The sequence below is a fragment of the Triticum dicoccoides genome, chromosome 2A (assembly GCF_002162155.2).
Source record: "Triticum dicoccoides isolate Atlit2015 ecotype Zavitan chromosome 2A, WEW_v2.0, whole genome shotgun sequence".
In the NCBI taxonomy this organism is placed as follows: Eukaryota; Viridiplantae; Streptophyta; class Magnoliopsida; order Poales; family Poaceae; genus Triticum; species Triticum dicoccoides.
Window position 1 is genome coordinate 68,921,791 of NC_041382.1, and position 15,775 is coordinate 68,937,565.

Genomic DNA, 15,775 nt, shown 5'->3' on the forward strand with positions numbered 1-15,775 from the left:
ACATTGTGCAATTTTTTTCAAAACCAATTTTATTAAGCTGCATGATTCAACTTCCTATGAGGTTGTAACCTGACAACTTTGATGTGCAACTAGTCTACTGCCTCGGCCGACTACTTAGTAGTCAATGTGCAACCCCCCTCCCTACCCCCCTTCCCTATCAAGGATATGTGCAACTTAGTCTATTGTTCAAGCCAACTGCCTATTAGTCAATGTGTAAGTCCCTCCCCTTCTTACTTGTGGATGTGTATTTTTAGTTGGCGGGGGTCACAAACGAAATTGCACATAGTCTACTAAGTAGTTGTCGAGGGCAGCATACGAAGTTGCAAATCTCACAAGCAAGGATAATTGAATGATGAAAATTTGACATTTATGAGGGTAATGAAACGTTGCATATTAATGATGGTAGTGAAAATATGCATATAAACGGGGCTCTAAGGTTGCGTACCTCACTTGAAAGGTAGTTTGGGCTTGGTGCTAGCAGGGAAACTTCCACGGAGGGTACAAGAGAAAGTTGCACATCACTGTTAGATAGTTGACCGTGGCAATATCCGAAGTTGCACATCTACTGTTAGGCTGTTGACCGATGCAGCAAACAGTGAAAGCACATCCACGGGAAGGGGCAAGTTGCACATCAAGTACTATGCAGTTGGTCTGGGTAACTGACAAAGTTGCACATCTCACTAAAGGTAGTTCGGGAATGGAGGTATCATCGTTGAAAACTGCACGTTTATAGGGTAAGAGAAAAGTTGCACATCCACTGTCAGGTAGTTGCACATCGACGGCTGGCGGTTGCACGAAACGGGGCCAAAATTGCACAAAAAAAAATTCGTCAAAATATACCCATACAGGATCTAGTTTCGAAGAGCACGTCGCGAGGGTTCCAACAATGAGAACGGATCTTAATTTCGATGCGCAGTTTGAAAGTAATGTTTTTTTAAAATTTTGAGAACCCAAATTAAATGCCTTCACACCTGTTTACGTGGGTGCTTTCCAATTATTTCTTACTTTTTCTGTTCACACATGTTCATATTTGTTCATTTTTCCTAATATGAATTAGAGGGGCCAACTATTTCCATTTATAGATTAGGGAGGTAAAATATTTTCTTTTTCGGTCGGCCACTCTTGAGCGCTAGCGAGCCAACAGCCATCTGCTAGACGCGTCCTATATGAAATATATACAACAAAGACGGGAGTGTATTTGGTCATAGGTGAGTGAGAAATCTAATTGCTTTGAGTTTATTTTATATGTATCAAAATCGATACCAAAATAAAAAAGTGAAAGATGTACTCCTTCCGTCTCATAATGTAAGAACGTCTTACATTATGGGACGGAGGAAGTACAATGCAATTTCTCTATTTAGTAGAAGCCAAAAAGTACATATATTAGATTTCTGAATTAAAAAGGGGGTTCTTGCCTATATCCTACCATTGGTTTGAAACGTCGAGAGATGTACTGGAGTCTGAATCCTTCTCTTTCCGCTTCCTTGGATCATGTGGGACTTCCGAATCAGGCAGAATGCTGCACGGCCAAAACGTGATTGCCCCGCGCTGTCACCAAACCTATCCGAAGGAACATGACGGCACAACGTAAACGCAAACGATGTCTTGGAGTACCGCCGGTAGACGAGACAGAGCAGTGCACTTCATGCCCATTTAAAACCCGGACCCATCTGGCCACCTCGTACGATCTCGCTCTGCCATGTCACCGGACATGGACGGCATTGCTCCAGCCTCCGCCCCCGCCCCCGCTCCGGCCGGCCCGTCGTGGCAGCAAGTCGGCGTGACCCTCTCCGGCGCCGGCACGACGGGCCTGACGGCCGCCGGCACGGTGCTCCTCTTCCTCTACCTCGCGGGGCGCTTCGTCTGGGTGTACAACAAGGAGGTGGTCGCCGCGAACGCGCCCGGCGCACGGGTCGACTCGGCCACCCCGGTCCGCGTCGTCGTTGTCCCCCGGCCCCTCCACCGCGCAGCACCGCCGGTGTCACAGCTCCCGGCGTTCGTGCGCGGCGAGGAGGGCCATCGGGGCGCGCCGGAGGAGTGCGCGGTGTGCCTCTCGGAGTTCGGGGAGCGGGAGGCCGGGCGGCTGCTGCCGGGGTGCGGCCACGGGTTCCACGAGGCGTGCATCGCGGCGTGGCTCCGGCTCAGCTCGACGTGTCCCCTCTGCCGCGCCGCCGTGGCCTCGCCCGAGTGAGCACAACCAAGGCGAGGAGGAGCGACGGCCGTGGTCCGCATGGTCGATAACGTGCGTGTGCATGTAGAAGAATTGTAGACGTAGATAGACGTCGTTCGAAGCCAGCTCGGGCGTTTGTCTCTGTTCTGGGGCATATTCGCATATCCGGCCGCAGCGCTTTGCTCTGTCCTGCTCACCCAAGGCACATATATTTCTCTTGCTTGACATGTGTATAGTTGATCCATCAGTTGGTACTTCTTTCAGCACAGCACAGCACAGATATGACACGTACATTTGGTCGTTTTAGCAAAATGCAAGTACTCCCTCCGTTTTCGGACGGAGGGAGTATATGGTTAGTTTGTGTCTCATTGTACTCGCTACGGTTGCTATGTTTTTTTTGGACAAAGTGTATCATTAACATTGAGAGGAATGATGATAAGAAAAGAACATTGAGAGGAATGTGCATGAGTAATTTTACAGTCGTTCATCTGTAGATTACCTAGCTTTAAAAGCATTGGGCATAGATCCTCTGAATGGAAACTATAACGGCTACAAGTCATATCTGGATGCAGACTTGCAGGAGCAAGATCTGCTGTAGACTCACAGTTGTGAGCTCCATTATCTGTTGATATGATAAACCTGAACTTGAAATGTAGCCAGACTGCCCGATCTGCCAATGTCCAGGGCTGTTGTGTACGTTCCCGGAAGCTGCAGCTTGAGCCAAGACTTGATTGTCAACGTAGAATGTGATTTCATTGTCTGTCAGAGTTGTACCGATCTGAGCGGCTGTTTGTAGAGCAAGAGCTTCTTCTTGTAACGGTGATTTCACTTCTATTCCTGCTGCTCATATGCGAAGTGTTTGGAGAAGACCATGTGTCTTGTGGGTTCAGCTGCTCCCGCACTGTTGTTGCTCATCCACTTCACTCTGCTTTTCTAAGAGTTCTCCAGGCGAACGTTTGAACTCTAGAGCCATACCCTTTTCTTTTCAAGTTGGTTCAGAAGAGTGAAGGCAGCAAATCTTTTCAAGTTGGTTCAGAAGAGTGAAGGCAGCAAACCACCCTGAAAGCTGAAGCTGACCTTAGGTCGATGTTTTTTTTACAGCAGGTTAATTATGTACCACCATGGCGATGAAATAGCATAGAACAAAGGCGCAGTTGTGAACTACGAGTCGAGATGGGCGATGGGCCATGACCCGGAGCGTATACAAATTTGCAGTTGCAAAGAGAAATTAACATCAAGCCAACATATTTACATTCGCTGGCACCCTTTATTCAGTGGCACTATCAGGCTTCTATTTTACACGAACGTGGCGACCTATTTTACACTCCACTACTATCCTTAAAAGTAGTGTCAGTGACGTGCGCGCGCGCGCGCCACGGTCACGCGAGCGAGACAGGAATCAGCTTAGCTTCCCCAGGGCGCGGCGTCCCCGGCGCCATCGCCGCCCTCCCCGCCTTGCCGGGCCAGCATGGCCGCGAGCGCGCGGGAGTGCGGCCACGCGGGGTTGCCGCGCGAGGCCGCCTCGCGGAACATGGCCTCGGCGCGGGCCAGCGACGCGTCCGCGGTGTCCTCTACCATGGTCCCCGGCACGTCCTGCTCGAGCCGGTCCTCGGCGCCGCCGTCCGTGGCGCGCGTCACCGGCTTCCTCGTGTCCGCGAACTCCACCTCGGCCAGCGCCGACGGCTTGTGCGTGCGGTAGTACTCCCGGTCCTCCTCCCGCACCTTCCGCGCCGCGGCCTCCTCGTCCCCGGGCGTCGCGTCGCCGAGCGGGTCGCTGCCGGCTGGCTTGGAATTGGAGGACCAGCGGCGCTTCTGCGTGAACGTGGACCCGGCCGCCGGGTCCGCCAGCTCCTGCGACCCGAGCTTCCCCGAGGGGGTGAACGGCGGGACGCGATGCTCCTTGGCATACCCCTCCGTCGGCCGCGTCGTCGCGGACGACGGCGGATGCTTGTCTTGGCCTTTGCCCTCGATGGCCTCCTCCGCGCCGGAGAACTTTGGGGGCCCCTCGGCGTAGTCGTCGCTCGGATGGTCGCCGGAGTGGACCGCGGGATCGCCCGCGCCGCTGGCTTGCGATGACAATGCGGACAGCGCGCGGCCGTGCGCGCCGGGCAGGCCGCGCCGGGTCGCTGGCGAGCCTGAGGCGAAGAGACGGAGTGCTCGTGCCGTGGCCATCGTGCTCGTGTACTGTTTTTCTTCCCCCGTTTCGTTCTTTGGTCATGGCGCCTGTGCGGCGGCGATTCTTATAGCAGGATGCTCGCGCTGGGAGCGTCGAGAGAGTTGCCGGAGCGGGAGGACGAGGTGGGAGGGAGACGGCTCGACACGTGGCGAGTTCGGGAGGATCGAGAATGAGGTGGAAGAGACGAGTCGACCAGAGACCGACCGAGGAACTCCCCTGGTTGTCTAGAATGCACTGAACGGTTTGGGCCTTGGGTCAGTTGGGCCCGTAAAGTGAGACCCTTTGGAATTTGCACAGTTTACCTTTTTGAGGGGGCGAGGATTTTGGGCTCCTGGGCTATATGGAGCCCTAAATTTTGCAAAATAGAAAACAAACCCTTAAGTTTTAAAAATTATGAAAAAAGTACACATATGCACAGAGATTTATATTCAGTTTATGTAAATTTCCATAATGAAATGCGCTTTATGCGAGATACACAACAAAAATCATGGAGTCCTATAGTAGATTTGAGCCTATAATGTGCTGGAAATTCATGATCTTTTTATAGCTCATATTAAAATATATTTTATCATGAAACTTTTTTATGGTAATACGTGTTTCATTCATATCATAAAGAACAAAGTACAAGTCACGTAAGGACGGAAATGACACAACTGAAAAAAATACTAGAACATTTCTGAGCTTGACACCAACGTTCGTCACCTGCCTCCGGCACCACCACAGCAGCCACCGAAGAAAAGAATGATGAATCACCTCCTCACTCGAGCTTGACGCGGCTCCATCGATGATATGCAGTTTTCTGGACCTTCAAGGTGGCTCATCAAAAGTGAAGCCATTGCTGTTGAAGACGCCGAACAAGAAAACCATACCTGCCATCCACAACCTATGAACCCAACACACGTTCTGTTTTCCAGATGTCGTCGATGTAGTATACATCCCTATCCGGAGAAAAAGTGGTATACATTTGTATCTACATGTGTAAGAATTTTAAGCTTTTTTTTTGAAAAAATTGTTTACATATATTTTTAGTCGTGATTTTTTTTACATGTGCTTTAAATTCATGATGAAAATGTAGTATACATCCATATGAACCTTTTGTGAATGATACGTGTGCTACAATTTTACGATTTTTTATGTAGCTCACATAAAAACTATTTAACTGTAGAACTTACTAAAATGTAGTATACATCCCTCTGTACATATGTATTTTTGTCATTTTTTTGAACTAACTTCTTAAAATAAATATTTTACAACTACATAATAGTCAAATGCAATAAATATACATTTTTAGCCTTACTTTTCATATTATTATTCAAAATGTTCCTTACAACCACATTGAATTATATTGAACCAATTCCTGCAGCAATCACCGATATATCATCTCATGTAATTAAATTGGTGATCCAATTTTAGCACATACAAGTATACCTGGCCATATGTCGGGCTGGGCTGGGCCGAAAAAAGCCCGGTGCTGAAAACCTACACCTGAGCCCGGCCTAGCCCGACCGCCAGGCCTAATAAATTGGGCCCGAGCCTGAAAACTCCTGACATGGCCTGGTCGGCCCAACCCGACCACGGTTGAAATCTGTTTTTACGCAAGCCCAAACCTGACCCTATCTATCTGTCGGACTCAATTTCTAGGCCCGAGCCCGGCCCAATGGCATGCAAAAGCCTGGCCTCGCCTAGGATTTTTGGCCGGGTCGGGTCAAGCCATCTGGGCCGGGTTGCCCATGGCCAGGTTACGTACAAGGCTGCTACATAACTATCTTCATCATTATTTCATCAATAAATAGTTTCACTATAGTCAGAATGTCTATAGGCGCTATAAAATAAGTATTCTATCAAACGTCTTACATTTGTTTACAGAGAGAGTACTCACCATTCGTTTGCTGATAGGTCTAATATCGTTCATGTATGACAAAAATATAAACATAAATTCTGTTTTTTTATTATAGGTTAATTTATAGCTATTTTTTATTCTATGTCTTACATTTGTTTATAGCTACTCCCATCAATCCAAAATAAGTTTTGCAGTTTTGAACTAAGTTTAGTTTAATCTCAATTTAAAACTGTGGTACTTTTTATGCATCGGATGAAGTAACAGGCACAAGAGCGAACAAGTATAATAAACATCTTATAATATCACAGGACAGAGGGAGTATAATACAATATCAATACAATTGTTATTATTTGATAGAAAACGAACGAATACTCACACACACACACACGCAAAAAAATCAATTTAGCAGCTGAACTGCTACAAGAGCACTTGTGTTTCACGATCAGAAGCCGGCGAATTTCGATTTCATGGCGCTGACTTCGTCTTCGCCCGCGAGGAAGGTCTTGGTGAGCACCTCCATGGGCATGGCCGGCTTGGTGGCGAAGAGCCCGAGGGTGGGCGTGACCAGGCCGGGCGACTGGGCGTCGAACATGGCCATGAACACGGCGTCCCCCTTGCCGACGTTGAGCTGGAAGTGCTGCAGGCCGCGGGGCACGACGTAGAGCTCGTTCTTCTTCACGACCTTGGAGTATAGCCGGTTCGCGGCCGACGTGAACCCGACCATGACCTCGCCCTTGAGCACCAGCACGAGCTCGGAGCCGCGCGGGTGCGAGTGCGGCGGGTTTAGCCCGCCCGGGGCGAGGTCGGTGCGCGTGATGGACAGCCCCAGCGTGTTGAGGCCCGGAAAGGCCGACACGGTGGCGCGCGTGGAGTTGACGCCGAAGGGGTTGGTGTCGGTGCGGGGCGCGGCCACCATGGCGTCGGAGAAGAAGTCGTCGTCCGCCACCGTCGACGCCGCCTTGCAGGGGAACCCGTCCACCGCCGTGGCGGCCTTCAGGTCGGCCACGCAGAAGTCCTGCAGCGGCGGCGGGTCCGAGAGCACGCCCGGCGCCGCCGCGGTGAGGGCCGCCGCGATCAACAGCAGCACCACTGAGCTAGCCGATGCCATCGATCAGCCCTACGGAAGTATCGATCGCAGGCTCGTTCGCAGCTTGCACGACAAACTGCTCGCCTGGTGTTTGCTTCCGTGGAATCGCAGTGTGTTCTTGGTGGTGCCATTGTCCCGCGGTTCGTTCACTATAAATAGAGCGCGAGCGCGAGCGCAAGCGCCATTGCATTGCACGGGTGGAGTTGACGAGGATGCCACCGATTGACGGAGGCCGTTGCCGGCGGTTTACTGGGTCGTAAAATGCGTGCATGACAGCCGGTGAGAAGGGGCTGTCGCTGTTGAGATTACGGCACCATTTGGCCTCGGATGGGAGTCGGATTTCCGGCAGCGACGGGTTCTGGTGTTTGTGTGTACCAAATAGCTGGACGCGCGCGCACCTCACCTAGCTGAGAAAATGCCCATCCGCGCATGGGTGCGGTGCTCTTCGGTTCAAGCTGCTGCGACCTCTGCTGCTTCCATTTGTGGTGCGCTAGCTACAGGAACTGCGCTGTTCGGTAGTACTGCCCAACCAATTCCGACTTTGAGCTCGGCTATTCTTTTTAACACAGTACACACGCAAAAGCTCATACATACGCATATATACTCACCTCTATGAACGTACGCACGCACAATCTACACCTATGAGCATCTTTGAAAGACCGAGCCGACACATCATCTTGAAATTGACATCCTCCCACTGAAGGCACATTGTCGAAATGCCTGAACAAATACAGAAATAGTGCGAGCATCAGTGTCGAGTCTAGGACTTGAACTTTGATGGGTTGAAAATACCACTGTCCTCCTAACCACAACCATAGGTTGGCTAGCGGCTCGCGCTATCTATGTATGCTTCATGTCATTACTCTTGTTCCCTGGTTCTGTTCTTCGGGACCTCTTCGATTTGCAGTTTTTCTGAAAGCAGACAAAAGCTTTGCAAAAGTGACCGGTAAACGGCCAGGGACAATAAGACTACTATCGCGGCGCCAAATATCTCAAATTCTTAGCTCGGGTCAAACCCCAAAGATTAGCCTCAATCTTTACCTTACTAGTGAACGCGGTTGGCACGGAGGAAAGTTTTCTAAATACCCTACTGTTTCTCTCATTCCAAATTTTCCATGAGAGTAGCATATGGAGAGATGTCATGCCCTTCCCCGCATTGTCCGTGGATAGCCACCATTCTATGATGAAGTTGAAGTTACTCCAGGCGTCTATGTCAACCCAAGCAAAGCCTTTACCTCATTCCAAATGTGCTTGGAATATCCACACTTTTTTTAAATGTTCACAATTTTTAAAAAATTGGCTTTAGAAAATACTGAAATTGCAAAAAAGTACACTTTTAGAAAATAATGTATTAAAAATGGTTTAAAATGTTCACAAATTTTGAAAACATATTTGTGACTTTGAGAAATGTTCTCAAAATGAAAATGTTCGTGCATTTTAAAAATTGTTCACAAACTTGGAAGCATATTCTAGAATTTTGAACAATGTATGTGTACCTGAAAAGATTTTAGAAAGAAAACAAAAGGAAATGAAAGAAAAAAACCAAAAGAAAAAAGACTGGAAAAAGCTCATAGAAGAAACAGAAAAATAAAAATTATCCCAAAAACGCGTCAAGAACATGTCCCCGAGCGTCGAAATGGACCGGCCCATCTGTCGTTCGTGCTATGCAGATAGGCGATATCTAATGGCAAAGAGAGGCAAACAAGATTTACTCGCTATGGATGAGTTGTTACTTTTTCTTCCTTTTTTTGAGAGAAGTTCATATTACAATTTTGAATTGCCGCAATGTTTAAGATACAACCCTGGATGCTGACTAGGCAATTTGACTAGTCGAAATAAGTTAAAAAGACGGTTGGAATCGGTTCAGGATTGATTCTTGTCCAGTTCTGGAAGTTTGAGGTTGTGAAGTATGACAATTTTGACTTGTTTTGACTAGTCAAATGCCAGGGATGCTGACTAGGCATTTGACTACTAAAAAACAAGGTTAAATATGGTTCAGGGTTGATTCTTGTCTGGTTTTTGAAAGTTTAAGTTTGTAAAGTAGACGGTTATGAAGTTTTTTGTTGGATGTTGACTAGGCATTTGACTAGTACAAGTATGCATGTGGTTTGCATGGGGTTGCAAAATAGTGCTAGTGAATGTTGACATGACACACTTGGTGAGGTGGAAAGCCGCATGTTGAGAGAATTAAATTTGATGAGAATGAACTATTTAAGATTTTCTTTTAAATGAAGGAGGATCCCCGGCCTCTGCATCTGGACGATGCATGCAACCACTTTATTAACTAGGTGGTACCCCGCGCGTTGCTGCGGGATATTCTGGATGAGAGCCGGTGCAATGATAAATGTTGACATTGTGAAAGCAAACATATACTTGCTATGCCTTAAGGCTTGCTGCAACATTTTGACAATTTTTTTATCATATCGATGTAATCAATATTTTGGAAGCAATTTCATTCAAAATTTTGATATGGTCTGTCTTTATTTTTGTACTATTTGCACATGTAATAGGAAAATAGTATATATTGACAACAATTATAGTAAAATCTACATAATCATCCCAATAAAGTGGATAGAAGCGCATATATACTTCACAATTCAGATTTGCTCAGTTTCATACTAATGCAATTCAACCCATTTATAGTTGCATAAGCTGAATCTATATACATGCATATGATCATCCTGAAGTAGTACAAATAATAGTTAGAATGGATTACAATTTAAGCAACAGTATATAAATTTAAATAGAAGTGTGGTTCTTTGCTGCTTGCATGCATGCTTGACGATAGCAACCCATATATACCTCTTGTATATGATACTGACAGATCCATAGGCAGAAACCCCAAGTGATGGATTGCATGAAACATTAACCTAGTGAAGTAACACTTGAAGGGCATAATCATTTTTTACTCAGAAGGAGATAGTATTCGGTTGTGTCTCTATGCTATCATGGAATGCCAAATAGTCTTCTTATAGAGTAAAAGTGGTTTGCTAATCTAAGTTGCCACAACTTGTGGAAATCCATGTTGAATTCCATGATACTCTACAATAGCATGCAAACAAATATTATAATCTTACCCCTGGCCTCTTTCTGGTCAGTTAATCTGGTAGGCAGAGGTACTGTTTCAGGTCAAATGAACTACTATTCTGTCTGCCCCATCTTCAAAAAAACTGCATATGATAGATTAAACTCTAGCATTGAAAGAAATGAATACAACATATCTTATGGACCACATACATATCAGGAAATAATATGGGGACCAAGAGAGGTTGTGTGATTTTTTTCTTCAATGAGCCAAGCACCTGTGGATCCAGAGCGCAAGCAGGCAATTCAAAAAGCATAAGTGCATGAATCAGAAAGAATGACGATGGTTAAAAATAGGGAGCGTCCACCTACCGGAGTGGAGGGCTAGAGACGAAGAGGACGCGAGGAATTGTGCGTGCTTGAGGACGTCTTTTTAAAGAGAAAGGCAACGTCAAGCGGAAGAGAGAGCGGCGGGGTAATGGAGGGCCGAGTAATGATCCGCGTTGAATCCTGCTGTTTCATGTGTAGTGGTGGCTGCCGTTTCATGGTGGCGACTGGCGAGTAGAAGAGAAAGCGTCGGCGGCGAGTAGAAGACAGAGCGGCGGCGATGAGCGGAAGAGAGAGATGAAGCCTCAGAGACCTAGGTGGTGTTTGGTTCTCTAGTCCTAGGACTTTTTCTAGTCCCAACTAAAAAGTCTCTAGTCCCTAAAAAGTCCCTCCCTGTTTGTTTCCAGAGACTAAAAAGTCCCTAGTCCCTTCCTAGAGGTTATTAAATGACCATGTTGCCCCTAGTATATAGAAAAATAACAATCAAACAACACTATAGGGTGGCGGGCCAATGGGTACATGAAGGGGCATTGTTGGAAAAGTCCCAAAAAGTTCCAAAAAGACTCTCCTTGAGAGTCTTCTTCATTTAGTCCCAAATGCCTAGTTTAGTCCCTAAAAAGTCTCTCCCGTTTGGTAAAAAATCTCTAAAAGAGACTTTTTTTAGTCCCTACACAAAAAAGTCCCCGGAAACAAACACCCCCCTAATGCGATGCGTTAGATGGGCTAACAACATGACCAAACTAAGCAAGTTACATGCCTGCCTTTTACATGGGCTAGCACGGACAACCAACAACGTACCAGAAGATGTCACACGTAGCAAGGCTATTGGGCTTGATATGGGCTAGCAACGAACCGTGCGGCCGCAACCTCTATCTAGCCCAGTTTGGGTCATCCTCAAGCTTCGGCACAGGCATGGATGAACATATATAGACGCACAACTACCACCAAATCCTGCTGTATTGAACAATTTAGGCCATGGATTGCATCAACTCTAAACATAAAATTTGTTTCTCTATTCCTCGCGAACCCATTCCACCAGAGCGCACACGGTATTGTCCAGTAACGAAGGAGATCAAAAAATGAGCTAGGCCGGCCATGGGGAACGACCAAATGCACTGTCGATAGAACCACGCGAGGGAGCGTCATCCGGCCATGGGGAGTGATCAGGCGCACTATCGAGAGAACCACATGGGAGAGCGACCTCGTCCGCCTGGGGAGCCCTCGTAGTTTGTGTGCTGCCACGGCGAGCTAGGTTGAGGAAAGCAACGGGGATGAGTTCTTGCAAGCGATGCCTTTCTTTTTTGTGTGTTGCGCTGTGTATGTCCGGTTCTGTCGAGAAGAAAGAATGAATGAGAGAGAAGGAACGAAGCGTTATTGTCACTTAGCGGTGGCAAGCCTTCGTAAATTTCACCAGTTGCTGATCAGACGGCTGCGGACTTCTCGGTTCTACAGTATCAACGGCTATAGCAATTCGGGTGATGTGGCTTCCTGAGAAGCCAGGAAAATAAGCTAATGGGGTGTCTCTATTTAGATATAGAAGATTATTCACACAAGACCTTACAAAGTCATACAACAGTAAGACTGAAGCCTAACGTCTAGGCAACAAAAATGTCGCTACTCCTATCCAATTGATAAAGGGATGCTGATAGTCTGGGCCTAGTATCAAACAGACCTCGCAGTCAAACCTAACATCTAAGATCTGAGGTCCCAACCAGGACGCCTGCCGGATATGGGGCACCTACCAGTCCGGCGCACTCCTTAACCAGGACGTCTGCCGAGTATGAGGCCGCTACATCCACCTACCACCAATCCATCCACAGTGATGTACTGTTGCATCTATCTTGCCCGGCCTAGCTGCCGTCGACGCCACCACGACGCCAGACAACGCCACCATCCTGCGCGAGTCCATCTCCGCGCATCGGGCACCGAGTCTCCACCGCGCCACGCCGTCGAGATCCGCCGCCATAAATGGGCAACTTGAAACACCACTCTTCCTCTTGTCCCCTCCAGCCAACACTTGCTTCAAAACGATGCCTTCATGGTTGTAATATGAACTATTCTCTTCTTTTTTAGCTCGATGGTGTTATGTGTTTTTTTGTCAACTAGAGCCTGTGTGGTCCGAAGCTCCTCGCTCCGACTTCCCTGTAAATCGGTTTTCTCTTCTCGTGAGTGTTTTTTATACTGATATAAGAAAAAAAAAATCTAATGCAAGATTAAAATAATGTTCATAAATTTATAAACTATACTAGATTTTAAAAAAACATCGTTAAGAAACATTGAAATTTTCCAAAATGTTCAAAAAATAAATAAAATGTTTTTTCTATTTATAAATATTCAAAAGTGTAAACATTCAAGGTTGTAAAATAGATTATTTTAATTTGTTTTGACAAGTCAAATGCCAGGGATGGTGACTAGTTATTTGACTACTCAAAACAAGTCAATACAAGGTCGAAACCGGTTTGGGGTTGATTCTTGTCCGGTTTTAAAAGTTTAAGGTTGCAAAGTAGACGGTTTTAGAGTTTGGGTTGGATGTTGACTAGGCATTTGACTAGTCAAAACAAGTAAAACATGGTTGAAACCGCTAAAGATTGATTTTTGTCCGGTTTTGGTAGTTTGAGGTTGTGAATTAGATGGTTTCAAAGTCAACCCTGTTTGGATACTCTAACTCGGTTGGAGGTTAGAGTTAGATTCTAACCCTGAACTAACTCTAGCAAAAAAGGTGTTTGGATGGCAGGGTTAGATAGAGTGCGGATACGTCGAGGCGCCTTCACGAATGGTGCGAGAGGGAGGAAGGAAGAGGACGAGAAGCTTTGAGAAAGTGGGGAGGGATCTGCTGCGGGGAGAGCGAGAGAAAAATGTGTTTTTAGTGGTCCCGAGAAGAACTAACCCAAATAAACACCTCTTAGATGGGTTAGATTTTTTGGAAGGGTTAGATGCATCTAACCCAAACTAACACTCCTGTTTGGATATATTTTGGTTAGTTGAGTCCAAACTAACCCAAACTAACTCTAATCTATAAATCCAAACAGGGCAAGTGTTGTATCTTAGACTTGGGTGATAATTCAGGGTTCTAATGTGAACTCTTCTCTCTTTCTTTACCTCGACGGTGTCATGTGTCTTGTGTTGTCAATTAGAACCTGTGTGGGCCGGAGCTCCTTCCTCCGACTTCCCTATAAATCGGTTTCTCTTCTCTCTGAATTATTGTAAAAAGACATTTATTCATTATTTTGACACAAGTCTTGCACAAACCGATGATATAGGGATGTAGTTAGGTCATCCCCACTGCGCTAGTGTCTAGATGGCAATCCTCGGGAGCAAAGAAGAGCCGGTCGTGTTGGAGGTCAAACGTGAAGCGCGTGTCCAACATATGCCCCGCGCCTATCACTGACCTCTCAGCGTACGACGCGACGGTGAAACACGCGTAGTGGGTATGCTGATGCGTCACTGCCATGAACAGCAGCTCCGGCTTGATAAAGAGCGCGGCCGATTCCGGGTAGAAGTGGAGCGTCACGCTCGGGAAGTGCGCGCGGATACTGTCACATGCCCCGCGGAAGCAGAGCTCGAAATTCTGCACCGGCCCGGGCGCGCGGTGCACCCCGCGGCTCTGCATGTGCGCCACGACCTCGGCCGCCAGGACATGGTACGCGGCCGGGGCCAGCACGGTGTACGCCGTCCCAACGTCGATGGTGCACCCGCCGCGGAGGGTGCGCGGGTCGCGTTCGAACATCGCCGGCGTGATCGCCGTGAGCCTTCGCCCGCCCAGGCTGATGCCGACGAGGTGGACGTAGTACATGCCCCCTCCTTGGGCGAGTTCCCGGTGCAGCAGCGCCGTGCTCCGTGCGTGCGATTGGTCCGGGATGTCGGCGCCGAACCGGAGGAAGCCACGCCGGTGGAGGTGCTCGTGCTCCTTGCCGACGAGGCAGTAGGAGAAGCGCGAGGCGGTGAGGCCGCGGTCCGAGAGCTGCCGGATCAAGGAGGTCGGGTGCCTGTCGAGGCTCATTACGCCGGCCCAGACGCCGTGGTTGCCGAACTGGTGCGTGGAGTGCGCGCAGCCGAAGACAAGGCCGTCCACACTGCTGATGGGGCTGCCGGGGCCGCTGCCGTCGAAGACGAAGTTGTCGGTGCTAAGGAAGCCCTGCGCGCTTGAGCCGTGGTACTGGTACTTGACGTCGAAGATGCAACGGCCCCGGCTGCCGCACTTGTACGGAGCCGTGCAGCGATGGTCCGTGGATGCAATGGCGTGGTAATGAGGGGAGACGGCGGTGTTGAAGATAGAGCCCTCCTGCTTCATCTCCGGTATGCATGGTCGGCACCGTATCCACGTCAGGGGGCGGACGAGGTCCAGCGCGAGCTTTTGTAGAAGTGCTGGGTTTCGCCGCTGCCGACGCCGACGTGGACGCTGTAGACAGGCCCCGTCAATGGGATCATCTTGGGGCGTATGGACGTGATGTTCACGCCGCCCTCGGCATCACCTTCCGGCAGGAGCTCCTCGAGTATGCCAGCTTCAGTGCGGTAGTGGGGCACGAGGGGCAGGCTGAATCCAGCCGCACCGCTGCTGTTGGTGGTGCCGGCGGCGAGGCTCACCGGATTTAGCACGACAAAGAATAAGAACAACATGCAAGCGTATACGCTCGACATGGCTGAAGTGTCTGGTTGGATTAGCACAATGATCCTTCGCTTGGATGCCGCATCTTATAGATAGACGTACATCAGAACATTTATCTTCGTACTACATCAATACATGTATTACATACACATCATCTAATGTCTCTGATTGAGCAAAACAATGATCTTTGGATTGGAGTAGTAGATAGATACACATCATTTAATGTCTATGGTTTATCTGAACAATGATCCATGGCTTGGAGTAGATAGATATGCATCATTTAATGTCTCTGGTTTATGAGAACAATGATCCTTGGCTTGGAGTAGTGTAGATAGATACGCATCATATAATATCTCTTGGTTTTATCTTTATCAGAACACTGATCCTTGGCTTGGAGTAGTAGATAGATACGCATCATATAATGTATGAAAACAATGATCCTCGACTTGGAGCGGTGGATAGATACGCATCATTATCTCAGGAGATGCGGATGTGGACTATTGCTTCTGTCAGAATATGTACTCATGATTTTGCACAGCGAAGAT

The 15,775-nt window shown here is 48.0% G+C and overlaps 3 protein-coding genes and 1 pseudogene across 3 annotated transcripts; 1 reads left to right on the forward strand and 3 right to left on the reverse strand.

Moving 5' to 3' along the window:
* Nucleotides 1-1,475: 1,475 nt before the first annotated feature.
* On the forward strand, nt 1,476-2,296 carry LOC119358970 (RING-H2 finger protein ATL5-like). Its single transcript, XM_037625338.1, has one exon. It carries the CDS (start codon nt 1,700-1,702, stop codon nt 2,189-2,191), a length of 492 nt encoding a protein of 163 aa, XP_037481235.1. The 5' UTR covers nt 1,476-1,699; the 3' UTR covers nt 2,192-2,296.
* A 1,144-nt stretch (nt 2,297-3,440) lies between these two features.
* LOC119358971 lies at nt 3,441-4,342 on the reverse strand. The gene has a single exon (XM_037625339.1). The coding sequence runs from the start codon at nt 4,340-4,342 to the stop codon at nt 3,575-3,577; it is 768 nt and encodes a 255-aa protein (XP_037481236.1). The 3' UTR covers nt 3,441-3,574.
* Nucleotides 4,343-6,494: 2,152 nt separating this feature from the next.
* LOC119358972 (germin-like protein 1-2) lies at nt 6,495-7,355 on the reverse strand. The gene has a single exon (XM_037625340.1). It carries the CDS (start codon nt 7,292-7,294, stop codon nt 6,629-6,631), a length of 666 nt encoding a protein of 221 aa, XP_037481237.1. The 5' UTR covers nt 7,295-7,355; the 3' UTR covers nt 6,495-6,628.
* Nucleotides 7,356-13,892: 6,537 nt separating this feature from the next.
* Nucleotides 13,893-15,262, reverse strand: LOC119358974 (annotated as a pseudogene).
* Nucleotides 15,263-15,775: the final 513 nt, after the last annotated feature.

Excerpts from the sequence above, each read along its gene's own strand:
- LOC119358971 (XM_037625339.1), bottom strand. The coding sequence starts at position 4,342 with ATGGCCACGGCACGAGCACTCCGTCTCTTCGCCTCAGGCTCGCCAGCG.
- LOC119358970 (XM_037625338.1), top strand. The coding sequence starts at position 1,700 with ATGTCACCGGACATGGACGGCATTGCTCCAGCCTCCGCCCCCGCCCCC.
- LOC119358972 (XM_037625340.1), bottom strand. The coding sequence starts at position 7,294 with ATGGCATCGGCTAGCTCAGTGGTGCTGCTGTTGATCGCGGCGGCCCTC.